The sequence below is a fragment of the Oryza glaberrima genome, chromosome 9 (assembly GCF_000147395.1).
Source record: "Oryza glaberrima chromosome 9, OglaRS2, whole genome shotgun sequence".
In the NCBI taxonomy this organism is placed as follows: domain Eukaryota; kingdom Viridiplantae; phylum Streptophyta; class Magnoliopsida; order Poales; family Poaceae; genus Oryza; species Oryza glaberrima.
In genome coordinates this window covers 20,764,791-20,792,437 of record NC_068334.1, presented here as the reverse complement: position 1 = coordinate 20,792,437, position 27,647 = coordinate 20,764,791, and the positions used below count along the sequence as shown (strand labels likewise).

Genomic DNA, 27,647 nt, shown 5'->3' with positions numbered 1-27,647 from the left:
ATTTTTGTTATAACTTGTATGTTTTTGAAGTGATATATTACATATTGATCTATCTTGTCATTTTTTAAAAAACTTTTTGTAACTATCTAGTTGACATAAAATAAACGGGTGGACGTTACTCTAGCTATTAGAATCCATCTCCGAGCAGTAGTAGTAGCTACCCTGCCTACTATAGCTGACCAGTATCATTCTGGCACTTGTTCTCACGATGTCATCGATAAGGTTCACTTCACCTGCATGCCCAGCCAATGAGCCAGCAATCGCGTTGTTCCTGCTGCCGCGAAGAGCTGCAGGTGTAAGACTGCCACGTGTCCTCTCGCCTCCACATTACAAAACGGCCGCCAGGGAGCAACGAGCTTTGTGAGACTGTGAGCTAACTCCTGCAGCTAGCTGAAGAAGAAGAAGAAGAAGAAACCAGCGGCCAAGTACGTCGTCGTCGGCCATGATGTCCACCACCACCACCAGCAGCGCGGCGGGGTCGCCGGTGTGCGCTCGTCGGCGGCAACGCGTGTTCGTCGACGTGCCGAGGCGCCGGGCGACGTCGTTGGCCAGGGTCGAGTACGCGAAGATGGCGCCGCCGCCGCCGCCGCCGTGCTCCGTGCGCGCCGCGGGCTCCAATCCCATTGGCTGCCTCGAGGTAGCAGAGCCGTGGAGCGGCGCCGCGCCGCCCGCGCTGCCGCCGCTGCCGGGCCATCTGCATGTCGCGGCGCCGGCGGCGGAGGACGACGACGACGCGCTCGCCGCCGCCGCCGCCGCCATGCCGTCCGAGCAGAGGGTGCACGACGTCGTTCTGAAGCAAGCGGCGCTCGCCGCGGCAGCGCCCGAGATGCGGAGGCCGGCGCAGTTGGCCGAGAGGGAGCGCGTCGCCGGCGGCCTGAACGCCGCCTTCGATCGCTGCGGCGAGGTCTGCAAGGAGTACGCCAAGACATTCTACCTCGGTAAAAAAAATTTTCTACCATCCTCTGTGCCTCTATCGATCCGATTTGATCACAGTCAAAACAGCAAGAGTAAAAGAGCGTGTTAAGTAGAAAATAAGGCCGAGTTTAGTCCTAAATTTTTTCTTTAAACTCTTCTAACATTTACATCACATCTAAATTTTTCTACACACATAAAATTTTAATTTTTCCATCACATTATTTCAATTTCAATCAAACTTCTAACTTAACGTGAGCTAAACACACTCTTAACTAAAAAATTCCAAACGAGTATAGAGCACGATATGATCATGTGGTGATTGTCTAAGTGATAATGAGTCAGACAGAGAGTAGTAAAAACGAGCTCAGCTGCAACAGCAGGACCGTTCCACGCTACGCTGTCAGACGCAACAGTAGAACTGACGAGCGGTAACAAAGGACTCCCCCTTTCTTATGTTTATACTTATCAGTTAAATTTTAAATTTTTAACCTTAAATTTAAAGCAAATTTTTAACCTTAAATTTAAAGCTGATTTTAAGATTTTCTTTATCAAAATTTATTTTTCAGATTGTTTTTAAATCATTAAGAACACGTATATAAAAATTTTATTCATAAATTATTTCGTTTGTAAATACCTCGTTTCGCTTATTCACGGCCGTTTCGCTTATTCCGAGAAACGATAGCTCCGTGATACTACAATTAACTTATTAATGGCTCCTGGCACATGTGTTACTACACTAATTAAGTTTCTGAAACAATTTATTTGATGAATTGTGTGTCTGCTGCAGCGACGCAGCTGATGACGCCGGAGAGGAGGAGGGCAATCTGGGCGATATACGGTACTACGTATAAAAGATAATAGCTTCCAACTTCCATATTGATGCCATTCAACGATGTGGCTGACGATTGATTGGTTGTTGGTTGATCGATCAGTGTGGTGCAGGCGAACGGACGAGCTGGTGGATGGGCCCAACGCGTCGCACATGTCGGCGCTGGCTCTCGACCGGTGGGAGTCGCGGCTGGACGACATCTTCGCCGGTCGCCCCTACGACATGCTCGACGCCGCCCTCTCCCACACCGTCGCCACCTTCCCCGTCGACATCCAGGCAAGCACAACAAACACCATGAAAAGCCAAGAGTATTCTCAGTACGGTTATATCAGCTTTATTATTATGTAATTAATTAGCTAAGTCCAATAAAATTTTCATTATCTAAAGATTAATTACAAACACCATGAAATCCGTGGCTGTTCTTGGCTTGAAATCAAACATGGCGCCCCATCGTTTCACTTATTCGTCGAATAAGCCAAACGGCATATTAGCAAACAAAAAGTAATTTGTGAATAAAACTTTTATACATGTGATCTTGGTGATCTAAAAGTAAAAATAAAGACTAAAAAATAAACTTCGATGAAAAATCTTAAAATCAGCTATAAATTTAATGTTGAAAATTTAAATTTTGGCTGATAAGCATAAGAAAAAAATGGCGTGTTCATATAGCTCCGTGTGTACAGCCGTTCAGGGACATGATCGAGGGGATGCGATTGGACCTAACGAAGTCGAGGTACAGGAGCTTCGACGAGCTCTACCTGTACTGCTACTACGTCGCCGGAACGGTCGGGCTCATGACGGTGCCGGTCATGGGCATCTCGCCGGACTCGAGGGCCAACACCGAGACCGTCTACAAGGGGGCACTGGCTCTCGGCCTCGCCAACCAGCTCACCAACATTCTCAGGGACGTCGGCGAGGAGTAAGCTAAGCTTCAGAGATCATCATCTATGCGATTATTTCTTGATTAGTTACAGCCATCTCTAATGGGTCCTGATATATGCTTGTTAATTTGCAGTGCAAGAAGAGGCAGGATCTATCTCCCAATGGACGAGCTCGAGATGGCCGGACTCTCTGAAGATGACATCTTCGACGGCCGCGTCACGGACAGATGGAGATGTTTTATGAGGGATCAGATCACGAGAGCGAGGGCGTTTTTCAGACAGGCCGAAGAAGGCGCCAGCGAGCTCAATCAGGAGAGCCGATGGCCGGTGAGAAATGACAACTACATATCCTTTAAAATTTCCATCTGAACATTCTTAATTATGTTAAGTTGGTTCACACGTATGAATGACCATTAGGTTGTTGTTGCAGGTTTGGGCTTCTCTACTTCTGTACCGACAAATCCTTGACGAGATCGAGGCCAACGATTACAACAACTTCACCAAGAGGGCCTACGTCCCAAAGGCAAAGAAGATTGTGGCTCTGCCTAAAGCTTACTACAGATCACTCATGCTCCCCTCTTCAGTGAGGCACTGCTCTAGCCAAACATCATCATGATCAGCTTGTGGTATTGTTGTTACAATTTATCTTGTATTCAAGTCTTGCAATGTACAAAGTATTGCAGTATCTGCAAATATATGTACACTTTAACATTGTGTATATATAGGGAAGTTTCTATGAAACAGAGTAGTGTATATATGACCATATTTCATAGGTCATACTACTCTTGCATAATGCTGTCAGCTTATCACTCATTGCTTCAGTCAATCAGCTAGGTTGTGAAAGTACCTAACTATCTATATGAAATATTAGTCTTATCAGCATGGGTGTAAGATGGGTATGTACCCCCACAAAGATTTCCAATCTATTAGTCAAAAACAGCAACGTTTTTTTTTATAGAACATTGGTGTACAGGTGTCACCTTTTTATGAAGGATCATTAGCATGAGCTCAGCAAAATCTTGAACCTGTCACTACTAAATTCAGTTTATGCTAATAAAAAGAATAATTAAACTAGCTGGTAGTTAACTAGTCACTATATCTAGCAGTGCACAAGTAGTAGTTTAACTTGTATACCAGCTTGGCTACATGCCTAGTATAGCATAAGGTCACATGAATCTTGTTGGAACATTGCGTGCTTCTTTCTCCCAGCTTTTCTTTTTGTTTGACCTGTTGAAGAGGGGAGAGATCGCGTACCTGTTCTTCTTTCAGATGAACTGAAAATTGTTTATGCGTTCTGCGTGGAGGATAGCAAACCAGAGATCTTGTGCCCGTCATATTCAGATGATATACTACATTATCTGAAGTCTGGATGCCGGTGCCGAGCTGTACGTGTTGTGATGCACACCGTCGGCCGCCATTGTTTATGCGCTCATAACGCACCAAGAAACTCTGATTGAGATCGATCACTGTTGGTTCCCTTGTTGCTGTAATAATACTGTGCATAATGGAATCTTCTGGGACACTGCCAGCAACCTGCAGAATACTGCACACATCTGCTGCTCGGCGGACTGCACACAAGCCGAAATCATCTTGGTTCTTGGAAGGGGTTGGGAATGGACCATGATGCAGTGAGCACAATACAGTTTGGAGTTTATGATAAGATGAATCATGTTCTACACAATGGAATTATTTATGGACATAGTTAAGCTTACACGTTCGTAACTGTACTAACATACCTGTACCAAGCAAGCCATTTACAGATACACTTACACGCAGTGGAGTCCTCAGGGGAATTTCGCCGAACACATGGCGTGCGCGCCCCACCTCCTCCACCCATCCACCTTTGGTCTCATCTCCAATTCTGTTCAGATTACAGACGAACACACACAAGCTGATCCGCATTGATCGGATTATTGGGAACCATGGATGATTATTTCTAGCTACTAGTTTTGCTTCTTGGAGTTGATGTAGTCCTGGAGGGCTTCCATCTGCTCCTTGGTCGGCGGCTGCTCGTTGTTCTTGATCGACCGGTGCACGTCGTACGTCGTCGCCCCGAGGAACACGACCCTACAAAAATCACACACCGCGTCATGCCGCCGCCGCCGCCGACGAGGAGAATCGAGGCCGGAGGATGCAAGGCGGCGCCACCTACCCTGCGGCGAGCAGCGCCACCTGCCTCGGGAAGACGTGCTTGCCCAACACCCTCATCCTCCTGCCTCCGCCTGCGTGGCCGCGTCTTCTCTTCTCGCTTTCCCCTCTCTCGATCTCTCCATATGCGCGAGCAGGTGAAAGCCCATGGGCCTTTCCTCTAGCTTGGCCCGGCCCGTTGGGAGGTTGCGCTTCGAGTCTCCTCTCCGATGCTCGCGCCATCGGCCGGCGGCGCCTCCTCCGCCCGCCATGTTCGGGAGCTCCTGCGGCGGTGCGGCTCCGTGCACCGTCTCAACCAGCTCCACGCCCACCTCGTCGTCCACGGCGTGGACGACGTCACCTCTCAGATCCTCGCGTCCTACTGCGCGCTACCGGCTGGTGGTGGGGTGTGGTATGCCCGCCAACTGTTCGACAGAATTCCTGATCCGGACAGGTTCGTTTACAACAGTCTTATCAGAGCCTACTGCAATAGCCATTGCCCCCAAGAAGCGCTGCCTCTTCTTCGTGGCATGATCCGGCGAGGCATCCTGCCGAACGAGTTCACGCTGCCATTCCTCCTCAAGGCGTGCGCGAGGGTACAGGCGTGGGAGCATGTGATGGTCACCCATGGCGTGGTTGTTAAGCTGGGATTTGTGGGGCAGGTGTTTGTGGGGAATGCTCTTCTGCATTCTTATGCTTCGGCTGGGTCACTGGGGGATTCTCGCCGGTTCTTTGATGAGATGGTGGACAGGAATGTGGTGTCATGGAACTCAATGATCAACGGATATGCGCAGGCTGGAAATACTAGGGAGGCGTGCTCCTTGTTTGAGGGGATGAGACGTCAGGGACTCTTGGCTGATGAGTTCACGCTGGTCAGCCTGCTTTTTGCCTGCTCAGCGGAGGGAAATCTTGAATTTGGTAAGCTTGTGCACTCTCATTTGCTGGTTAGAGGATGTTGGATTGATTTGATCCTTGCCAATGCTTTGGTGGACATGTATGGTAAGTGTGGGGATTTGTTGATGGCTCATACATGCTTTGACATGATGCCCTTCAAGAATGCTGTTTCATGGACATCTATGCTTTGTGCTCTGGCCAAACGTGCGTCTATTGATGCCGCAAGAGATTGGTTTGAACAGATACCAGAGAAGAGCATAATATCTTGGAATGCCATGATCTCTTGCTATGTTCAAGGTGGCCGATTCCATGAAGCGCTGGATCTTTATAACCGTATGAAATTGCTAGGCCTCGCTCCAGACGAGTTTACCTTGGCTGCTGTCCTCTCTGCCTGTGGGCAACTTGGCGATTTGGCTTCTGGAAAGATGATACATGACTGTATCAGAGATAACTTCCATAATCCAGGTGTTGCTCTATTTAATTCACTTCTTGACATGTATGCAAGGTGTGGTCAGGTAGACACTGCCATAAGCTTGTTCAGTGAAATGCCTAGTAAAAATGTTATCTCATGGAATGCGATTATTGGGGCGCTAGCGATGCATGGACGTGCACAGGATGCACTAATGTTCTTCAGATCTATGGTATCTGATGCCTTCCCCCCTGCTGAGATAACCTTTGTTGCTCTTCTTTCTGCATGTAACCATGGGGGCCTACTGGAAGCTGGACAATATTACTTTCAAGCTATGAGACATGTTTACAATGTTAAGCCTGGCGTTGAGCATTATGCCTGCATGGTTGATCTGCTTGGCCGTGGTGGCCAGCTAGCAAAGGCTGTTGATCTGATCAAAGACATGCCAATGAGGCCTGATGTTGTGGTTTGGGGTGCGTTACTAGGAGCCTGCAGGATCCATGGACATATACAGATCGGCAAGCAAGTAATCAAACAATTACTTGAGCTGGAGGGAATGAGTGGAGGCCTGTTCGTCCTAATTTCAAACATGCTTTATGAAACTCACCAGTGGGAAGACATGAAAAGGCTCAGGAAGCTAATGAGAGAGTGGGGCATGAAAAAGAATATGGGTGTTAGTTCAATTGAAACAAACAGTAACATTCATGAATCTGGAGCTGAAGGCATTGGACATGAGAGCTCAGACGACATGTATGTAGGGGATGATAGGTTGCCACATCATTTGGTCTTTCCAAATGCCTTGGCTGTGCCACCAGACCAACTAAATGTGGAAGAAAGAAAATCTATTCTAAAGACCTCCTAGAATCAATTAGAACCTTATGATGTAGAGTAAAGCACTATACCGAATCAAGATTGGTACTGTGAATGGTCTCTGTCTTCTCAGGCAAACGTTCACCATCAAGTAGCTTGACTGTTGAAGCCTGAAGGTGAGTCTTGCTGAACAAACACATTCCGGGAAAATGCATCCAGGTTTATTTTGAAAAAAGAATTTGTAGACATATTGAGTTGCATGGTGTACTTTCAAAGAAAATGCAATAAAGGCTAAGTAATTATTTGTTGTTTTCAACATTCATCTGGCTTTGCTAATTTGCTCAGTTTCAGGTGTTCTGCAGATATCATGGTTTCATGGTTCACTGGACAGTCCACTCAACCATCATCAGTACAGATAGTTAGGTGAGTAGCATTACATCTAAAACCCTCCGCAGTCGCTGCCTTCGCTGTGATGTCTCAACAGTACTGTGATTTGCGGGAAACTCAAGCTTGGAAACAGTCGATTCATCAGATTGGTAAGGACTAAGGAGTCCTAACTGGTAGTATGTCTGGAGATTGATCTGTCTACTTGAAGAATCGTTTATTTTGTTCATTCATGGGACCATCAGTTAGTTTGTTTGTGCTGGGACGGGGAGATATAGAATGAGAGTATGGGACACACCATATATGCACATATATGACTTATCAAATATAGATCTATGCACTATTGCACCTGTACGTTTCATTTTGTGTCTTCCTCTGACTTACATCCTTGTTTCCACAAGCCCTAATATCTTCTTGTTTGATAGAACAACTGCAGGATGAGATCATAATCAAGCCTAGTACATTGATCAGCTCGTGATGCTTGTCACATCTCACATGGATTCCTACTGGTATATCAGTTAACCGGGTCCCTTCACTTCACCGCTTGCCGGTTTGAAGTGCAATAAAAGAGTGCCCCATGTGTTGTGCTTCGGCAGTTAAGCGCCGAGTCGACATGAGTTGCCACTGGAGCCACACCGCCGCATTATTATTGGTTATTGACCTCCACTGTGCTCAGTGTCCACGTCAAGCCAGCAGATCTTGGTTTCACAGGCATGTGGTTAGTTACTTCTTTCTTTATCTGCTGTTGCATTTTGCACGGGGATGAGATATATGTTCTGGGTGAACCTGATCCTGTAACGTACTATTCTTTAATTTTAAGTGAGTGACATGTGAGCCCCATAATCAACAGGTCCACATATCACTGACTAGAGGGCAGAATGTCCTAGGTAACTCATCCGTTCTGGATAGAGGGACACATTCCAACTGTTGTGATTTACTAGGGCCTTTTCTCTTTTTAGGCTAGGGGCCTTCTTGTGAATGCTTGATCAACTATGAGTTGTATCTGGTTGAGTAATTATCAACTGCTACTACCAACTCCACCAGTATTTACCATTGATGATTGTTGCTGTAGGAGATAAACAAAGGGAGCAGCCAGCACCAACCAGAATGATCAAGATTCCGTTTTATTAATTTTCAAGTTTCATGGACAAACTACTACAGTGGTTCAGAGATATAAAAAGAACAAAACAGGCAGACAGATCTATACTGCCGTACACTGGCATGAGTGACAGGTCTGTCTTTTCCCTCCCTCACCTTTTCTTTTCTAAATACAGATATGCACGGACAATTCTTTTTTCGATCATAACACCAAAATGAGCACAGTTGCTCATTGAAAAAACGAAGCATCCAAATTTGTCCAAATCAACATTCACTTGTTAAATGGTGATTTTTAGACATGACAGAAATGCTGCATATGCCTCTCCCCAAGGACACAATTCAGAACCTGAAACAGGTCGACATCCTGTGATACCCTGCCCTGCACGCACAACATCCCAAAGCCCAACTACCGAATCTAATAGCATACTGTACAGCCTTGCAAAATCCATAATTGTGACGCAGAAATTGCTTCTCATGCCCGATTCTATGAAAGAAACCCACGGCCTCGCTGGAGAGCTACCAACTGAATGGAGTAATCATACCATTATAATCACACCGGCACAAGGTTTGTAATAGCTGCACCTTTGAAAGGGATTGGACAACTAATCCTCAACAAAAAGCCCAGCCAAAGTTGGTTACTTGAGCTATAGCTCCTGGACAAAAGTAACAAGCCAAGAACGAATGTGTCATCATCATCTAAATAAAATTGACAGTAAATTACATCAGTAGCATCATGAAAAGATCATGTCTTGTATGAAACCAAAACTAAATCGAAAGAACAGTACAACAGTATGGATAATCACAGCTATGGCTACAAGCAATGAAATGGCTGTACCAAAAGCTGCCTGTCCATTCAGGGAAATGGAGAACGAATCAGTGATGAGAAGATGAGAAGATGATGCCAAATGCCCAATTACACTAACACTGATGGTGATGTAAAAAAAAAATAAATGTAAGGTGTAATTACAGGTGCAGCACCGCCATGGATTTCAGCTTGCTGGACATGGCGTCGGCGTCCGCGGCGGCGTTGTTCCGCGCGAGCCGGCGCCACCGGTGGTCGTCGGTGTCCGAGACCCGGCACGCCGTCACGAAGTCGAGCACCTTGCCGAAGACCCTGAACATCTCCACGGCGTAGACGGTGTCCGCGCCGGCGGCGAACGCGGCGTTGAGGTCCATGGGCGCGTCGGGGTGCGACGACGCCTCGCCCCACCGGCGCGAGCCGAGGTCGAGCTCGAACAGCTTGCGCACCACCCTCTCCCGCCGGCTCGCCGCGCCGTTGCCGGCGCGGTCGCACCACGAGACGCAGAGCATCAGCAGCCGCGACGAGCAGCACAGCAGCGTCGGCGCGTAGTCGCGGAGCCGCGGCGGCGGGCGGGACGTCTGGATGACGGACCAGAAGCCCTTGTCGAGGTGGTAGGCGACGAGCGTGTCCGACTCGCAGTACACGTAGAACATCTGGCCGCAGACGGCGCCGGAGCAGGCGAGCCCGACGTCGGCGGGGAAGCCGGCGATCTCGAACCACTTGTCCGTCACCGGATCATAGATCTCGCCGGACACCAGCGGCTCGTCCCAGCGCCCGCGCCCACCCACGGCGATGAGCGCGAGCCTTTGCTGAGCCCTCCTCTCCTCTTCTTGTCCGGCAACCTTGGCGTCAGTGGCAGCGAACTCCGAGGAATCGGCGTCGTCGTTCAGCACGTCCCGGAGCCGGAGGCGGCGGAGGGAAAGGCGGTGGGGGTCCTCGTACACGGCGGAGGTGCCACCCAGCCGGAACTTGCCGCCACCGGTGTTGGCGTGGCGGTGAACATGCTTGTCGGCGCGGGCGAGGAGAATGCTGCGGCTGATGGTCCCCATCTCGAACACCCCAAGCACCGACCGTGACCGCGCGCTCCGCATGGAAGCAGCCTTGCGCCACGCGCCGGCGAGAGGGCTGTACACGAGGACACCCTTGTGGGTCTTGGTCTTCACCGAGCCGGCGTCCCCTGACCGGCCGCCGACGACGTAGAGCTCGTCCCCGACGCCGGCGACGGAGAAGAGGAACCTCCCCCTGAGCCCGTCCGCCCCAACCCGGCGCCATCGTTGCGCGTCCACGTCGAGCGCGTGCACGGCCGTGGCGGCGGCGGCGGCGCCCCACCCGTCCCCCTCCACCCCGAAGAGGAACAGCCACGGCGTCCGATGCGGCCGCGCCTCCACGCGGCGCATCCGCATGAACTGCGGCGCGACGGTGAGGTCCCTCCACCGCCTGCACGCGCAGCGTGCGGCGAGGAGCGACGCCAGCGGGAGCCGGCCGAGCACCATCTCCATCAAGTCGTCAGGGAGAACCGACAGCGACGCCGCCGCCGCCTCCACCTCCTCCACCATCACCCTGTCACCATCCCCAACCCCCGACGTGCGGGCGGCGGCCGCCCCCTTCTTCCACGAGAAGCACTGCAGCGCGGCGGGCGGCACGGCCTCCTCCTCCTCCTCGTCGTCATCCTTCTCCTCCGGGGCACGTCGGCGCGGTGCCGCGGTGGCGGGGTCCATCTCGTCGCAGGCGCAGACGCGGCATCCCCCGGCTCCGACCCCGAGCGGCAGCCTGAGGCAGCTCCTCCTCCGCCGCCTCCTCCTCCTCCCCGGCCGCTTGGCGTCGTCCTGGTCGGCAATGGCGGCATTGGGCGGCGGGTCGGCGCGCAGCAGGGCGGCGAGGCTGTTGCTGCCAGATCTCTGTAGAGCTCGCGGCATGGGCGGCGCAGGCAGAGCGAGAAAGAGAGAGCTAGGTGGAGAAGAAGTGGTGGGTGGCGGAGGTGGGGGTGGGGAGGTGGAGGTTGAGGAGGATGGCGCGGAGGAGGGTGAGGAGGAGGTTGCCGAGCCACGAGATGGAGAGCATCGCGGCGGAGGCGAAGGATAACGCGAGGAGAAGAGAGAGAGAGAGAGAGAGAGAGAGAGAGAGAGGTTGGTGAGATGAGATGAGAGATCAGAGATGAGATGAGTTGGGGAAAGCTAGTAAAATATGCGGCGGTCGGCGCGATTCACGGGGCTTCTTCGGCGGATGATGCCCTTTTGCTTGCGTTGCGTTGCAGTCCGGCGGCTCGCGCGAGTGCGAGTGTGGCGTTTGTCGTTGGATCAGTTGCTGATTTGCTCTGGGGGGAGGCCAACATGCAGTGCAGGTCGTTGGTAGGGGTGCGTATAATGCGGGTTTGACTCGCCGGTTGCTTATTAATTTGACTTATAAATAAATTTAATGATCGATCCACTTACATATGTGGTAAATTAGATCACGCCTATAAATTATTATTTATTTGAACTATAAGTAAGTTCACAGGTCGACCTGCTTACATCTTAGTCATTGGGTTAGGGAAAGAGTGGTTGTGTACTCTATCCGTTTAAAAAAAATATGTATATAAGGATATAGCGCAATACAGTATGTTCAGATTTATTGTATTAGATTAAGTCACATTCTTATATGTTTTTTTATAGAGAAAGGACTTTTGTGTACCAGGTCCGATGATGGTATTGTTGTTGTTGGGTGACGAGGTCAACATGAAAGAAAGGGCGAAATGCGCTGGCCGGCTTTATTCGGGACGAGGGGATCACTGGCGTCACCGCCGTTCCGTGCTGTCCTGTTGGTTGTGCCCATATTGAGTAGTAATAGGTTCCCAAGAACCCAAGAAAACGTCCTAAGGTTTCATCAAGTACAACTGTGTATTAAGAAACTTTTGAAGCAAAGCTAGGTGGCTTGTAATGTTTTTTTTGTTAACAAATTATTATGCCTTTCGGTCGAAATACGACATGAAACCATATGCGGGGATAGTAGGCATGAACTTCATATCGCCCTGTTCATCTGCATGGGTCGCGCAGGCAATACCTTGGATTGTTCACATACTACTTGCACGTACACGATTCCAGTTGAAATTGTTCCGTGCCTAGTACTACCTGCAATGCAGTCACCGGAAAATTTTGCATGCAGATCGGGTATTGGTGGACACCACGCAGTTGCCATAGCTGGGTCTATATGGCCTGGGCGCTTGGAACCAGTGGATGCAGAGGCAGACCTTGATGTGGCCAAGAGCCCAAGACCCAAGAGACGCATTCACGAATACTACGGCTCCCTTTGAATCGCAGGATTAAGAAAACATAGGAATAGAAAAACGTAGGAATAGAAAAAACGTAGAATTTTAATAGGAATGTAAGTGTAAAACAGAGGATTACAAAACACATGAAAAACACAGGAATAACCGTTTGATTGAACCGTAAGAAAAACAAAGAAATTGGATGAGAGAGATAGACTCAAAGAAAAGTTACCAAGAGGATGAAACTCATGCTAAATTTCCTCCAAAATATCTATAGAGTTGTTCATTTCATAGGAATTTCAAAGGATTGGATATGATTCAATCCTTTGTTTCAAAGGGCTTCATATAAAATTATCCTATAAGTTTGAAATCCTCCAAAATTCCTATATTTTTCCTTCAAATCAAAGGGCCCTACATCTCACCCAGTTAATGCCCCTCTTTAAAAAGATTAACACATAAAAAATGCCCCTCCGGTAATTGAACCACCAAAATTTTGGAGTTCTCATTTCGAATATGGATCATCAGTCCTCGTTTTTCGCTTTACAACAGGACAGATGATGCAAAGGGTAACGACAACGCCTATTGCATTTCTAAGTGCCACTACCTATCCTTGGAGAGAAAATGAAGGGTTACAGTATCCGTAAACCCTCTAATGGCAGTGGGCCACTAAGGCTCAGGCCGGCCATCTGTAGCTCCACTAATTTGAAAAAAAAAAAGAGCTAATACCTAGATTGGTTGAGTTGAGTTGACGCACAACCCTGTCTTAATTCCTGCAGAGCCCTTTGAGCCCTGTTAACTGAAGAAGACAAAAAACAACATTCACCTATATCTATCGTCATCTGGGTAAATTGAGCACCCTAAGTTGCTTCTGAAGATTTCTTGTTCCTAAAGTATTTGAAAGCTCACCCTACAACTGATGTGGCCGAATTGCTCTATTAGATAGTATCTTCTCAATATAACTTCCAAGTTCAGGTGAGATAGAGTTTGCAGCACCAAGGACACACTTGTTGTAAGAGAAATCTGCACTAGTATCGTCACTCCTTTGTACAATGAAGCACCTTGAGTTCGGGTGACCAGGATTCACTCCAATCTGTATGTAGCACGCAACATGTGTTTCGATCAGAACATGCTAGAATGAAGAATAATCATAATGCAACACGGGGTGCTTTTGATATATCATACAAAAAAATGGTTGTAAGAAAGAATGCATCAGGTGGTAAGTGGTAATCGCAGCAGGGGTGGGGTGGTGGCAAGATTTCTTCAACATCAAGAAGTTAACAGTGCTTGGAAATATTACAATAAAAAAATAACTCCACCCTAGGGGAGAACATCCCGAAGGCATTGAGTTTGAGGTCCAGAAAAAGCCTCGAAAGCCGGCTCCATAACAGGGACTCCATTGCCACAGGCCATGTCTTACTTAACCCATACTTAGGGGAACACACAGCTAGAGCCATACAGGGCCTTTTATTTGTTTGAACCAGGGTTACCTTGGTTGATAGACTCACAACTGGACCCTGATTCCTAATTATATTGAACACAACCCCCATACCTACCACATTAATTGGACAGTTCACTAGGGGCGCTTGCATGTTAAAACCAAGAATATTAACACACATAGGCATGAAGAAAGATAGTGCTACTATTTTTTTAGCCATAAGAGAAGAACTATTACTGCAGTCTGTAATCAATGAAAATTTGAATTTATATTCGGAAATGCTATACATATGTTGCCACAATTTTGATGGGATTACAGTTGCTTTTGTAGCTATTGGATGTCTTTGGGATTCATGCCTTATTTTCTTCTGTACCCGATAAAACTAGTTTGCAGCTTGCACTGCCCCTCTTGTGATACGGTTGCATTGCTAACTCTACTGTAGATCTTTTCCTCCATGACTAACTCTTAGAGAGCCAATTCTGCTCTTCGTTCATTTGAGATCAACAAAATTTACATTGAACTATGTAATATTGTATAATTTAGGTTATGAATACTGTAGTTTTTAGATTCAACTCTTAATTTTCTACATGCATATATGCAATATCTGTACAGTTTCAACAAGCACAATCTATTGCATCTACTATATTTTTTTTACACTACATGCTAGTCACTTTTACTACAACAGTGTAACTACCATATAATTGCTATGTAACTACCATGTAAATTCAGTTAAAATCTAATGTAAATTTTACCAACACTCGTCTAACCATGAAGCAGCCCAAGCTGCTTAATTGACTGCATAGATGAATCAGCCCAAGCTGCCCATCTAGTTGCAAAGTGTAGAATCAACCCAATACATATATGGGCGGGTAAAGGAAAATGGGCTTCAGAAGCAGGCCAGCCCGATTGGGGTGAACTCCTAAAACTGTTTAGATGATCAGACCTATAATCTATGTTCACTCGTTTGTGATCATGCGGCGCAAAAATCTGATTGTTTTTTCTTCAATTTTGTGTTGCATGTTGTATAGATAGACCCTTTATATTAGTGTGAAAAGACAAGGGCCATGCAGAAAAGGAAATGCATTTATACAACCTACCTTGATTTCTCTTATCCCCACACCAATCTTGTCATATCCTCTAGGATGAAATTTCAACGCCTCTATCAAGCATGATTTATCTTGTTCCGTGACAACTTCATTTAATGTGTACCTTCATGCAAGTAGAAGAGGACATTAAATATAAAGGATACTAAAGCTAGAATTTTGTAAAAGGAAAATAACTATCAGAAACAGTTCCACGGATAGTGATATAGCATACTCTCTTAGCATATTTTGCAAGCAAGTGCGCATGTCAATGATGTTCTCCCATATGCCAACTTTAGAATCAAGAAACTTCTGATTGACAGATATGGTACCACCATTGATGGTAGCATTGCCTTTAGAACTGAATGCTGATCTCTGCTTGGAAGGTTTTTCAGTCCTTTGTTTGTAGGTATCCATAAAATTCTTTTCCAAAGCCTGAACTTCGGGGTTATGTAGAAAGTCATAGATATTCTTGTTTTGTTTTGTCTTTTGTGACTGCAACAAAAAAAGTAAATGTAATCAGCCAATTTGAATATCTGAACATCCATTGATTACAGAAGCAAACAGTGCAATTCAAAACCTGTATAAAATTAATGTAGCGCAATTTCACTAATCAACATCATAGAGATATAATATAATAGCTTCACTTCATTTTATATCAATCATAAATTAAGCACGTTAAAGAACATCTAAAAAATTGTTGTGGCTGCTTAAGCAGGGAAGTTACAGTACACACCTTTCCGGAATATAGAATCATAAATTAATGGAGCACGTTTAAGTACATCAAAAAATTGCTGTCGCTGCTTAAGCAGGGAAGTTATAGTACACACCTTTCCGGAGTATAGAACCTTGAAAGGACCTGATGTCCCAGCACAAGGTTCTTTGCCCCAGGCAATTGCATCTAGAGCACCAGAGAGATTGTCCACTGAATCTCGCTTTGCAGCATTTATAAAGCTATATGCAGGCCTCTGCCAAAAAAGCCATAAAATCAGAATATGTTCAGAACACTTTAAAAGGAAATCTCATACAAGTAAATAATCACTGAGAAAGGTAAGATTGCTTACAGAAAAGCATGCTTCCGAAAATGGCGAGGAGATTGATAACCAAGCCCTTTGTTGCTTTAAACCTTGACTGCTTAGCCCGTGGAACTGCCCACTTATAGACAGACAGTCTGCCACAACCAGTAAGTGCTGTCGATGGATATTCCTTCCAATAGCATCTGTTGTTGATCTTAAAGACTGAAAAACAAAAGCAAATGAAAACCAAAATGTTGTAAACTATAGTACTACCTCCGTTTCAGGTTATAAGACTTTCTAGCATTGCCCACATTCATATAGATATTAATGAATCTAGTCACGCATATATGTCTAGATTCATCAACATATATATGAATGCGGGCAATGCTAGAAAGTCTTATATAATATGAAACGGAGGAAGTAGAAATTATCACAAGCAATTAGATTTGACACTATTTTACACAGAAACTCATGGAACAGTGAAACCAGAATGAAAAGCAGTATCATACTTCAACAAAGTATTTCCATGCTGAGTCTATGCCATATGAGCAGAAAATATCATATACTCTCTCTGGTCGGCTCCGTTCCCAATCAATCAACTCCATTATTGGTATGCAAGCATTTTGTAGTGTCGCCCAGAACTTGCCTGTCTTGCAATGCTCAGACATACCGACTTTCACAACAAGTTCACTATCCTGTTGACATTCGACCTTAACATTCTCAAATTCCAAAAATCCTGCAAATGAAGGAAATCAAGCAGCACATGTGTTTTCAGTCTAAGAGGATGACACAACAGCTCAAATTCTATCAGGTGAATTGTACTGGGTTCTTCATGGATCAATGGACCGCTGGTTTGCAAATTAGAATTATGCTTTTGCAAACCAAATTCGGACCTAAAGATCCCTTTCTGTATTCTAAGACCTTAATTCTCATATTTATGAAACATAATATAGAGAAATGTCAAATTATAACAACAGGAATGGATTTTTAAAGAGTGCTAAAATAACTCAACTTGGTGTATCTGGCATACACCAAGTAGTACATTTTCACGAAACGTTTCCTTGTGTGGTTAGATGGCTATTGGCCTATTAGTGGCAATAACAGAACTAACTCTATAAAATGTCGTCTACTGTGTATTGGACTTGTGGTTAAGTATGCCATATTAAAATAACAAAACAGGTCATGGTTTATTTTCAAAAACATGAAAAGAAAAAAACCAAATCTAGCTTTGTTTTCAAAAAACATAGAAATAAAGCTTAGATCGAACATTGAGAAGATTTTTTTTTTGTGGGGTGTGGGTGTGGGTGTGTCGGGAGGGGGGGGGGGGGGGTTGGATCCATCAAGACAGAATAACCTTTCAATAGTGTGGCCAGGATGCTCGGAATCACTCTTTCCTTGATAATGTCCAATTGAGACGTGGAGTTGGATTCCACCTGGGCTACCATAGTGACGCAACAGCTCCTATTCTTGACACACTCGTTGCCTACAGAACATTTGCTGCAGGGCATAGAATACCAAATGGCAAACGATTTGTCATGGGAATTACAAAGAGATAATAGGATAGCTACTAGCATAAGTAACATGAAACATGTATATGCATTCTATAATCAGCTGCGATGCCCAGTCCTAAAACAAATACAGTTGTTTGAGAGCTTAACAGACAGGTTACATTTACTGACATGATATATTAGATGAAAGATTGATGCGCAAACATTACTTGGGCAGGGCATGAAATTTCTGATGGCAAACACATAATGCAATTCAAAAATAGACAACTGTAGAAATTTCAGTAAGTAAAGATTAATAACACGTATGTTTTTTTGGGTTGTCACTTATGTGGGGTTCCCCATCAATGCATGGTGTATCTAGAATTGTTATCCTGAACTCCTAAAGTTGCCCAAATAAATTACAATAAAACAAAAAAAATACTAAATGGGGAACAAATAAACTCTCACAACCACCAAGGTCAGTGCAAGCTAGTCCCTCCTTTTGCAAACTGACCAAACTAGTCACAGAACTTGACTGGTGGGTGCAAATCAAATTCAAAACATGCAATTGGGGACTACTTTCAACGACGACGACATCAGCCTAGCCTGAGGGGGTTCAAAACTTGACTGGTGTTTGTGGTGTTTGATGTATACAGAGTGGCAGGAGGACAAAGAACCGTTCAATAGAACAGAGGAGTACCATGTTTTATTTTACCTTCCTTATTTAGTATGAAATGTAGCACCCATGTGGCATGTGGATTGCATGCTGCCTGTGTGGCACTAAGACTGGGCTAGCATCTATTGTCAATGTAATTAGCTCATGTGGTGTATGTCGAACTTGATTTGCACTCAACAATCAAGTAGGGAACTTGTTTGATCAATTAGTTAGATGAGAGACCAACTAGAGTCTACCACACAGGATGTGGTATCACCTGTTCGTTTTCTGCTAAGGTTTAGTATTTTCATTTATTCTTTCTGGGTACATATGTGTGACAACTAGCCAAATTCCTCGCAGTGTTGAAAATACAGTTTATTCAACATGTAAACACACACACACAGTAGCACATTATATATTTGTACTCCTATGTGCAGAATAGCTTTACCAAGGTAATGGATTTTGCTTTCCACTTGCACAAAACAAAATTTTACTATTTTTGCACTAGAATTTTACTCATAGACCACCTACCGGTGCACAGGTTTTCACTAGCTTCGACCATATTTGTTTATAGTCTTTGACTAAACAGTTTCACTATAAATAATTGAAAACATCTGCTAAAAATATTGTAAGTTAATTTGTGAAATGGGGGTTCAAACCCAATTACCTTCAATCTACATTGTTATCGTGAAGGCTTGTTTTTATTATTTCAATAACACTCCCTCCGTCCCAAAATATAAGCACTTCTAGAGTTTTTCACGGAGATTAAGAAGAGGGGTGAAATTAAATGAGGGGTAGTTGTGATTGGTTGATATGAGGAAGTAGGTTGAAAAATTAAATGGGAGATGGTTGTGATTAGTTGAGATGACGAAGTAGGTGGAGAAGTTGTTATATTTTGGAACAAAGTTTGAACGATAGAAGTTGCTAGATTTTGGGATGGGTGAGTATAATAATAGATACCTGTACAAGCACATTTGTTTCCCTTTTGAATCATGCAGGTTCATGTTCGACGAAAGAAATGAAGCATATATTATAAATTGATGATACTAACCAAGTAATTACTTTGTACCATGTAATATGCCAGTATGAAACGACTAGCACCTACTCCCTCTGTCCCAAAATATAAGCATTTTTAGCTATGAATATGGACTATTGTGTGTCTAGATTCATAGCCAAAAGTTACTATATTTTGGTTCGGAGGTAGTATTTCTTATACACCAACTACTTCTGTAACTTGCTGCTTCTTTTTCAGGTAAGGTAAACAGGGAGGTAGTTGATGGAAACAGTTTCCACATATAGAGAATCATGCATAACATGTAGTTTCTGAAATACCTGTATGAAATACAAACTGAAGGTATCGTATTGTTCAACTTTTTTCTTAAGGCATTGTATTGGTCAATGAGCTCTCTTACAATAAATCCCAGTCGTAACCTTTTTATCTTCATTGTTTCCTACATATACATACAATTTTAAACATACATTTAGATTCCAATCCAAATGTCCCTATGAAATCATGAGCATTTTACTTCAAAAAAAAAAACCTCGCTTAAATGGAAATGAGTGATCCATGGATTTCCTTGTGTTCTCTGCATATCAGAGCTGCCATATCTAGATAACAAAATGAAACCAACATGGAGATTACTAAAATGAACAATATTAGAAGGTGAAGAAAGTCACGGATAAAATGTACTAACAAAATCATAACCGTGTCAACCAAATCAGAGAAGTCCACTCGCTCTAGATGATCCTTAACTTCTAGCGATGCATACTCAAAACCATATCTATACTTCTTTAGATACTTTGATAGGAAAAGCAAACCAGTATGAACTGCAGATTTTGTACCCTTATGGCACTTCAAAACTTCCTGCACAGCAAAGTGCTAAAGTTAAAATCCTGTCAAAAAGAAAGATGAAAGGGATAACATGACAACGATAGACCATTAAAGAGCAGACCAAGAACCTGCAAGTCCATAAGAGGGGAATCCTCTAAAGCATTAACTGGGTGATCCAAAGCTCCATATGCAGCTTCTGAAATGGAACAAGCGGCCCAAGAGCCAACAGGGGCACCAGGTTCACCTTCAAGATCATGATCATTGTTCATGCCATCAGCAGTATCATAAGAAAACTGAACTATTTGCCGCCCATAAGAACTTCTAACAGTCCCATCATAAGCAACATATGTATCTCTCAGGTGATACATTAGTTTCCTCGTCAATGTCCCAGGAACATCAGCATTTTCGCTAAAGAAATTTGCCCTGCCAGATATAGCATGTAGTAGACATTCTAACGGATTTAGTCCATCAAGAAAAGAATTTCTGATCACAGCATACATGTTTTGGCCTGCCATACATTCACTTGTGTTGTTGGTGATTTCACAATTGAGAGATTTTTGTCTATTCCAGGAAACACATGATAGTTCCGAAGGAATTCTGAAGGGAAATGTACTCGCTGGAAGTTGAAGACCAACACATGCAGTCTGCTGGACAAACTTCAGAACACTACCTTTACTCCCAGAGTTAATCATTGCCATCATTGAATTATCTTTACTCACATGTTGAAGTACCATCTTCAACAGATCATTGAAGACACTCTTAAATCCTGTGATTGAAGATTTAATGATGGGCAGACTGACCTGAGTAAAATCAGATTGTCCATGAGAGTTTGATAGATTATCAGGTCCATCATAATGCTTCAGATTTGGTATCGAAACTGTATTTAGCAATATTTGCTTGATTTGAAAAGCTTCTTCCGCTTCATCCAATGCAAGATGAATTTCCTCACTTAGTTTTTTCCTTGAGTAATGATCTGAGAATAGATAGAGATCTGACAGGGAAACACTTAAACCCTTCATGGTTAAGAATTCACATAGTACATCTTGGGTGGAAGAAAGGAACTCAAGAGCCTTACTACCATACTCTTTGAACATGACAGAAAAAACACTAGATGTGTTGTTCTGTAGCCAAAAAGACCCTGATGAGCAGGTAAGCACTTCACTGTCTTTGATGTGTAGCTTCTGATCAAAACTGATATTCATACCAGAAGGTAGCAGCATACCAAATAGTTGCTTACCAGTCCAAAGAGAACCTTGAAAGTTTGCAGATTTAACTACTGATGGCTCTGGTGTCGGTGAGATAGAAGAGCATAACAATTGAAGTTGTTGAAATTCAGCTTTCTGCAAGAAAACATCTGCACTTGTTAACTGATGTGCAGCAGCTAGGGAGTCATGTGTTAATGACACCAAACTTCGCCCATCTTGAGCATTTAACATTTGGCCGCTTAAACTAACTAGCCCATCAAGCTCAACTCTTGATTGCAGGGTTTGCGGTACATATCCATGCAAACAGTCCCCATCAAAGTCTCCTTTGAAAGGGTCACAGCACAGAGGGTTGATTGCCACAGCAGATTGAATTGGCAGAAGCTTTGCAGATAGGGCAATGAGAGAATGTTGATGAACTGAAGGCGGCCTATTTACAAGAACAAGATCACCATCCTGCAATAGTCTATAGGCAATATCACCAATTTCCAGCTTGTTTGCCTTCCGAACAAAAATAAGCTTCCCATTTCGACGGACAAGCAGTACTTCCTTGGTAAGAAGGTGCAAGTTGCACTTTAAATTTATGGTTTCAAAGTTGTAAAAGCTAACTTGCTCAGAAACAACCAAGTTCAAAGCTAAATCCGTAGGAATACCGATTTCATTTAAATTAATTTTTGGATCCCCAACCATTATACTCCTAAATGCATTGTCGGATCTTTTGCTGAGAATGATGTCTTTTAGCCATTTGGTTCCATATGTATCTGGAGATGTAGGGTCTTCACCATCTGACTTTCTTGAGTATAACTGCAAAATGCACAAGGATGTTAGCAAATCAAGCGAAATCAACCATGCAACATAAGCTGTAAGCGCAATTGTCAACTTAAACAACCCAGGTCCTGTGAAGAAATTCGTTTGGCTTTCCCGTTGTGAAATAATAGTGATAACGAATACAGCAAGGTATCAACCATAACTTATTATTACTTTTTCCGCATTAAAATTTTAAGTTTTTGAAATAAGATTTTTATACTGATCCTTCTTGTTTCAAAACACTTGTATGCTCCTCCTTTCAAATTAATTGAGCAAAACATTAGTTAAACTAGGAAAAGAACAAATAATTTTGTAGGTTGTGCTTAATCACTCAAAACAACATTATCAATCTGGTTAATTATTAATGATTTAAATGACGTCACATTCAGTATAACATAATATGTAGGGTAATTTATTAATTGCCACGACATATTGATGACTTTAATAGTTTACCACTTAACAGATGCCAATTAATTATTTACCATCTAATAGTTTAGTGCTCTTAGAAACACCAATTTAGCCACTTCTTTACACTTTACTCCATAATCATCAGGCTGCCTTAATCCATAATCATCTAGCCACAAGAGATCAACATCTTTTCTTATCCCAGACGGGGCATCCCTACCTTGTGCTCCCCCAAGTCAATTATGCTGGTAGAGAACACAGTGGCAGGAAAAGCCATAGCCAATGCACGCAACCACCGCCGAAAAAGGGAAGAGAACCTGCTCCAATCACCTTGGTCTCCACTGCAACCTTCGATTCAGTCTCTGCAATACCTATTCTCCCTCTCGTGCAAAGGAAGGACACTGTTCACTACCTTGCAGTACCGTCATTGGCATGCGGAAGGTTCGACCACACGCCATCCCTGTCTATGGAAGGGAACTTTACAGCGTCCTTGTGTCACGGAAGGAATAATCAGCAAAGATGCTGATCTCCGACTCCGATCGCTAGAAGGGTGAACAACACAGTAGGTCTGAATTTAGGTCGGCCCGATGATTAGAAGGTAGAGTGTGAAAAATGGCTAAAATGGGTGTGCGTCCTTGTGTCACAGAAGGAATAATCAGCAAAGATACTGATCTCCGACTCCGATCGCTAGAAGGGTGAACAACACAGTAGGTATGAATTTAGGTTGGCCCGATGATTAGAAGGTAGAGTGTGAAAAATGGCTAAAATGGGTTTTTTATTAAGAGGACTCAACTATTAGATGTCAAGTAATTAGTTGACATCTTCCAAGTGACAAGTAATTAGTTGACATCTTTCAAGTGACAAGTTATTACAAACATCTTTATGGGAGTGGCAAATAGTTATTTTATGTGTGAACCAAATAAGGGAAACATAAGATGGAGATAAATGAACAAAACAACAGGGCACAACGTAATTTCCACTGCAATGGTTTGTCAAGATGCCACACTTGTGATGTACATATGCATGTGTTTAAACACAAGAGACAAGATATAGTTAAACAAACCATGCCTTATCCAACCAAATTTGAAGTTCTGATACTATAATTTATCAGAACACCAAGATAAATTATAGGTAAATTTTAGTGGATGTAGAAAGTTCAGAAAAATTGTGCATCCAAAAGTACTATAACAAATTAATGCCAATATGACAACTGGAAAAAACATATCAAGACAAAGTGCACGATGCTACATAGGTACTGCTTTAGAGTAAGGTTTTAGCTATGTTGCCTTGGATGATTTCAAGCACTCCATAACGCGGCTTGTGACAACTGAACTTGCAAAAACACTGAACTGTGGATGCTGGCGACAATCATCAATTCTCTTACTAACATCAACCATCCTCTTATATGCTTTTGTCCGGTCATCCTACCATGGAATGAAGAAAGTATTAGTTCATAATTGAGATGCGAAAATATTGAAAATATGCGCTCAAGCATGTCTGTCAAACCCCTATCACAAGCTAGTTCAACTGAACCATGGGAACAAAATAAAGTGCTGCCTCCTCTTGGCACAAAAGTAAGGTTAGATCAGACAGTACAATGAAGAAACCTTTTTAATAAAGATGTTGAGAAGCTACTCTAAGCTCTCTCGTTGATTAAATGACTATTTGATAACTCACTGGAAGATTTAACTCTATCCAGTATACAGATGGTTAGAGTATATTAATACTAGTAGTTTAAGGAGAAGACAAGTCTTGAAAGCGATGAAACAAACAATATATTAAAAGAGAGTTGACACTAACAAAAGCTAACCGGGGGCCATCTGAATGTCCATATTGCATCTCTGCAACACGATGACAGTTAGGAGTCACTGGCAAACATGACAGGAACAATAGTTCCCGCCTTGGAGTAACCTGATTGATAAGTTCAGGGTCAAGGTTTTTTAGCATGTGAAAGACCTGAAAAAATGGAAATAATGAGTATAAGGATAATTCATTAATTGTGATAAGCATCTTGTTTATTTATATGAAGGAATGCGATGAATCAATGGAATATGTCATGCCAGTTCAGTATCCAACTAGAATTGCATACCCACTTCTGAAAGAACCTTAATAAAGTACTCCTACCGATCACAAGCAATAGTCATTTTAGACATTGATATGGCCCCAGAGTTATAAGTTTGATGACGGATTGTATTGTAATATGTTCTACACAGCATACTTTCGCCTTTCACTTACAAGAGCAAACCAGAAGGCATATCATGATTTCATCGAAGAGTGGTCAAACTTTATTCATCATGCTATATGGCTATGGGTCCATATTGACCCATTATGCATCAAGTTGGTGATCCATACCAGATAATCTGGGAAGAGTTTTATAGTCATACAAAACTATTTTTTACCAGGTGAGAATCATAATATATCATATTTATGGTTACTAGAACAGTATCATTATGTTTTCTGTGTGTTCTAAATTTTTGAATCAAAGCAACCAATAAGAGCGCTATAACTTGCATTTGAGCCAAAATTAACAGTAACCAAATTGGCAGATTTCAGCAAATAAAAGAGAATAATTTTCTTGAAAGTAGATAGATACAGAACTGAAGTACTATTGAAGTCTATCCTGCAAGACAGTACAAAAGAGAATTTTTTTCAACTGGATAGCTAAAAGATACATTACTTGGTATGGTGACAATATTTTCTTAGCCACATTGGATTGAGGTGGTTGGTTATCATCAGGTACGAAATCCCAGAAATCTTGGGGAAGGGTTTCATGGGGAGCTTTGTTCTTGGAATTATGTGTCACCCCACCAGCAACTTCTGCGATAATTGAAATTTTGTCCATCACACTAGTGTTACGGTGAAGTTTACTCCTGGATAGTGTTACTCTTGGACTTGTTAGCATCTTAAAGATTACACTAGGGTAAAGTTTTGCTCCATCCTTCTGTCCAGGAAAAACACAATGTTTAATACAAGAGAGAGAAATATGCACAAAATATATGAGAGAGAAATATGCACAAAATATCTGCACATGCACTTACTGAGCAATACTTGCAAGTTGTCTGAATTGTTGTCCCATCAGTCTTCTTTAGTTAAGAAAAAAAGAAGAATGTGTTAAGGAAATAAATGATAAGGTTTTCACTAATTCTCATCAATATACAAAGAAAGCAAAAAAAAAAAAAAAAGGTCTACTGCCTTCTGCAATAAAAGCTTATGACGATAGCTAAATAAACTAGGCCAATAAGTTAACAGTAACTCTGTGCTCACGTTAAGGCAGTTGATATAATACTCAGGATTTCCGTCCCCATTGTACAAGTCCTAAACCCCAAGTTTTATATGCAATTCTCATATTACTGTAGTTATTAAACCAGCCCAAACATGGAACAATTGGGCCTTGGTGGGGGAAGGGGGTGATACAGTTGACCACAAGTAAAAAGTAACTAAACTCCTTAGGTGAAAACTTGTAAGAAGTTGGACACTGGCGAAAGAAACCCATAACTGGGCATCAAGTAAATTGCTTGGATGAGCTCTTGAGAGCCTCTCATTGACTGAAGATGCTTTGTCACTAGAGAATTAGGAATTTGATATTTATAGGTTTTGTGAAAAAAAGAATAAATTGCTTGTTCAGGATGAAACTGCATCAATCTGGTGACTACAAACCTTTGTGTCCCCATTTTGCTTCAGAGTGAGACAGCCTGGACATATCTGATTCAGCAACTGGACTACTTCCTCAATAAAACATGGATTATGCACGGTTGCTGCCAGCTTAATAACACCGAAATGACCTAACAATTACTCCTACCAGTTAGCAAATGGAGAAAAAAGACGTGTTATATGATGCTGCATAATTAATATTTACTTACCATCACAGTCACGTACGCTTTGCGATCCACAGGTTGCACACTGTGGTGCACCATTTGGTAATCCCAACTTGGCATTAGTCACATCACACATTTCAATAATACTCGCACTACTTAACTTTTCCTGAAATAACACAATTCGATGGTTATTTCTAATGACAGTAAGTTAAATCTACAGCCAGTGTGAAAGATTACCATGTCTGAACTGGTCATGAGGCTGAATTTGACGGCCTTCAGATCAGCTTCAGGCATTTTCACCTCAAGACTTGGCTCCTCCATCCTGAACAATAAACACGACTAGAAAACATTAACATACATACAAGTACCCTGTTAAAGCCCCACATTCCACTTATCTTTGCAAAAAGTATGCATGCATTGGAATAGCATATATCCACTACAAAATTGCAGGTCCAATGACAGCTGTCCATAAAAAAAGATTGGTAACAACTAACAACCTTCAGCCAGTGGCAGAGGAGGCAGGAATTTTAGGAAGCCTGGGCAACTAAAACGGCCTCAGCAACGCAAGATGACGAAAATCAGTGCCACGCAACAGCAGCTGCTCCAGCCCTCGAAGCGTTCACCCTGCATGTGCATGGGAAGGAAAACAAGCTCGATTTGAGTCCTAAAACAAACAAACACAAACCAAATAGAGCACGCTGGCGATTGCATGACGAAAATAGAGTACTAAGTAGTGGGCATTGAATGACTCTCAACTGCCCACCGGCCCAGCCTAGCCAGCAAATGGAGCAGCGCCGCCCGCGATCGGCGATTCCCGGCACCCAGCCTGCCGGCCGCTCACCGCTCATGGCCGAGCCTCCCCGCCTAGACGCGCGCGTGGCCGCGCCGCCGCCTACGAACACGATCACCCTATCGGCCCCAGCAAAATCGTCGCCCGGCGTGGCGCCATCTCAATCTCCCTCCCCTCCCGGACGCCGCCAGCCATGGCTGCTCGCTTTGCTCTCCCTGCCTACGCTTCGTTACTTACGAGTGAACAGGGGTTTACCTGGGGTTTTTCCAACAATGCCCGGAGCCGGAGGTGGGGCTGGAGATTCGTTCGCGGCGCCGCCCTCCCGAAGAGGACGGGTGGACCGAGCGGAGAGGGGGTCTCGGCGTCGGCGGCGGCGTGATCAGAGGCGCGGCGGCGCGGGGCGGCGCTCCCGGCCGGTGAGGGGAACGGAGGAAGGAGGAGGAGAGGGGAACGGAGGCGGAGAGAGCGGCGGGGTTGGAGTTGGAGGGCGCGACTATCGCGACACTTTTTTCGGCCCCCGCGGCATATGGGGATCTGTGCAAAAGCCGAAACACATCCGACGGCTGAGGATCGTCGATGCCGCCGTGAGCCGTGATATGCTCCTATTTGGGCGGTGGTGAAAAAGGTAACTACGGTTCACAATCACAGCGAGAGTCACTCACGAACTGGATATGATCCCTGGTGTTTTGGGAACCAAACGGATTCTATTTCTATTTTTTCGATTTGAGG

General features: G+C 43.9%; 4 protein-coding genes across 10 annotated transcripts; 2 read left to right on the top strand and 2 right to left on the bottom strand.

Annotated features, from left to right (window-relative positions):
- Positions 1-221: 221 nt before the first annotated feature.
- On the top strand, positions 222-3,504 carry LOC127784329 (phytoene synthase 3, chloroplastic). The gene is made up of 6 exons (XM_052311560.1): positions 222-938; positions 1,703-1,753; positions 1,848-2,020; positions 2,428-2,663; positions 2,760-2,952; positions 3,056-3,504. Exons 1-6 carry the CDS (start codon positions 443-445, stop codon positions 3,239-3,241), a joined length of 1,335 nt encoding a protein of 444 aa, XP_052167520.1. The 5' UTR covers positions 222-442; the 3' UTR covers positions 3,242-3,504.
- Positions 3,505-4,964: 1,460 nt separating this feature from the next.
- Positions 4,965-12,744, top strand: LOC127784327 (pentatricopeptide repeat-containing protein At2g22410, mitochondrial-like). Of its 4 annotated transcripts, none has more exons than XM_052311558.1 (5): positions 4,965-7,041; positions 7,217-7,401; positions 7,675-7,967; positions 8,322-8,481; positions 12,291-12,744. In XM_052311558.1, the coding sequence occupies exon 1, from the start codon at positions 4,983-4,985 to the stop codon at positions 6,915-6,917; it is 1,935 nt and encodes a 644-aa protein (XP_052167518.1). In that variant the 5' UTR covers positions 4,965-4,982; the 3' UTR covers positions 6,918-7,041; positions 7,217-7,401; positions 7,675-7,967; positions 8,322-8,481; positions 12,291-12,744. The 4 variants fall into 4 exon arrangements, with proteins under 4 accessions (XP_052167518.1, XP_052167515.1, XP_052167514.1 ...); XM_052311555.1 differs by lacking the exon at positions 12,291-12,744 and adding an exon at positions 11,823-12,251 and having other exon boundaries at positions 7,217-7,288; XM_052311554.1 differs by lacking the exon at positions 12,291-12,744 and adding an exon at positions 11,823-12,251.
- LOC127784328 (F-box/kelch-repeat protein At5g42350-like) lies at positions 8,613-11,321 on the bottom strand. The gene is made up of 2 exons (XM_052311559.1): positions 9,315-11,321; positions 8,613-9,000 (listed from the first exon to the last, which is right to left on the bottom strand). The coding sequence occupies exons 1-2, from the start codon at positions 11,063-11,065 to the stop codon at positions 8,898-8,900; spliced, it is 1,854 nt and encodes a 617-aa protein (XP_052167519.1). The 5' UTR covers positions 11,066-11,321; the 3' UTR covers positions 8,613-8,897.
- A 524-nt stretch (positions 12,745-13,268) lies between the features above and the next one.
- On the bottom strand, positions 13,269-27,412 carry LOC127784324 (DNA-directed RNA polymerase IV subunit 1-like). 4 transcript variants are annotated; one of them, XM_052311549.1, is made up of 20 exons: positions 27,174-27,412; positions 26,626-26,752; positions 26,366-26,450; positions 26,174-26,294; positions 25,971-26,095; positions 25,352-25,396; positions 24,991-25,251; positions 24,114-24,269; positions 23,600-23,737; positions 20,028-21,905; positions 19,763-19,932; positions 19,610-19,676; positions 19,401-19,519; positions 17,281-17,423; positions 16,436-16,662; positions 15,975-16,148; positions 15,741-15,878; positions 15,146-15,405; positions 14,926-15,037; positions 13,269-13,483 (listed from the first exon to the last, which is right to left on the bottom strand). In XM_052311549.1, exons 3-20 carry the CDS (start codon positions 26,447-26,449, stop codon positions 13,301-13,303), a joined length of 4,401 nt encoding a protein of 1,466 aa, XP_052167509.1. In that variant the 5' UTR covers position 26,450; positions 26,626-26,752; positions 27,174-27,412; the 3' UTR covers positions 13,269-13,300. The 4 variants fall into 4 exon arrangements, with proteins under 4 accessions (XP_052167509.1, XP_052167508.1, XP_052167510.1 ...); XM_052311548.1 differs by having other exon boundaries at positions 24,991-25,254; positions 25,352-25,393; XM_052311550.1 differs by having other exon boundaries at positions 25,352-25,393.
- Between the last annotated feature and the right edge of the window lie 235 nt (positions 27,413-27,647).

What these genes read in the sequence shown, in the direction of transcription:
- LOC127784329 (XM_052311560.1), top strand. Translation starts at nt 443, where the DNA reads ATGATGTCCACCACCACCACCAGCAGCGCGGCGGGGTCGCCGGTGTGC. An exon ending in CCTTCCCCGTCGACATCCAG is followed by an intron (nt 2,021 to 2,427) that starts GCAAGCACAACA and finishes CCGTGTGTACAG; the next exon opens with CCGTTCAGGGACATGATCGA. An exon ending in ATCAGGAGAGCCGATGGCCG is followed by an intron (nt 2,953 to 3,055) that starts GTGAGAAATGAC and finishes TTGTTGTTGCAG; the next exon opens with GTTTGGGCTTCTCTACTTCT.
- LOC127784327 (XM_052311558.1), top strand. Translation starts at nt 4,983, where the DNA reads ATGCTCGCGCCATCGGCCGGCGGCGCCTCCTCCGCCCGCCATGTTCGG.
- LOC127784328 (XM_052311559.1), bottom strand. Translation starts at nt 11,065, where the DNA reads ATGCCGCGAGCTCTACAGAGATCTGGCAGCAACAGCCTCGCCGCCCTG. An exon ending in TCCATGGCGGTGCTGCACCT is followed by an intron (nt 9,001 to 9,314) that starts GTAATTACACCT and finishes ACTTTTGTCCAG; the next exon opens with GAGCTATAGCTCAAGTAACC.
- LOC127784324 (XM_052311547.1), bottom strand. Translation starts at nt 26,449, where the DNA reads ATGGAGGAGCCAAGTCTTGAGGTGAAAATGCCTGAAGCTGATCTGAAG. An exon ending in TCAGTTTGTATTTCATACAG is followed by an intron (nt 17,424 to 19,400) that starts GTATTTCAGAAA and finishes TATGCCCTGCAG; the next exon opens with CAAATGTTCTGTAGGCAACG. An exon ending in TTGCAAAATATGCTAAGAGA is followed by an intron (nt 15,038 to 15,145) that starts GTATGCTATATC and finishes ACTTGCATGAAG; the next exon opens with GTACACATTAAATGAAGTTG.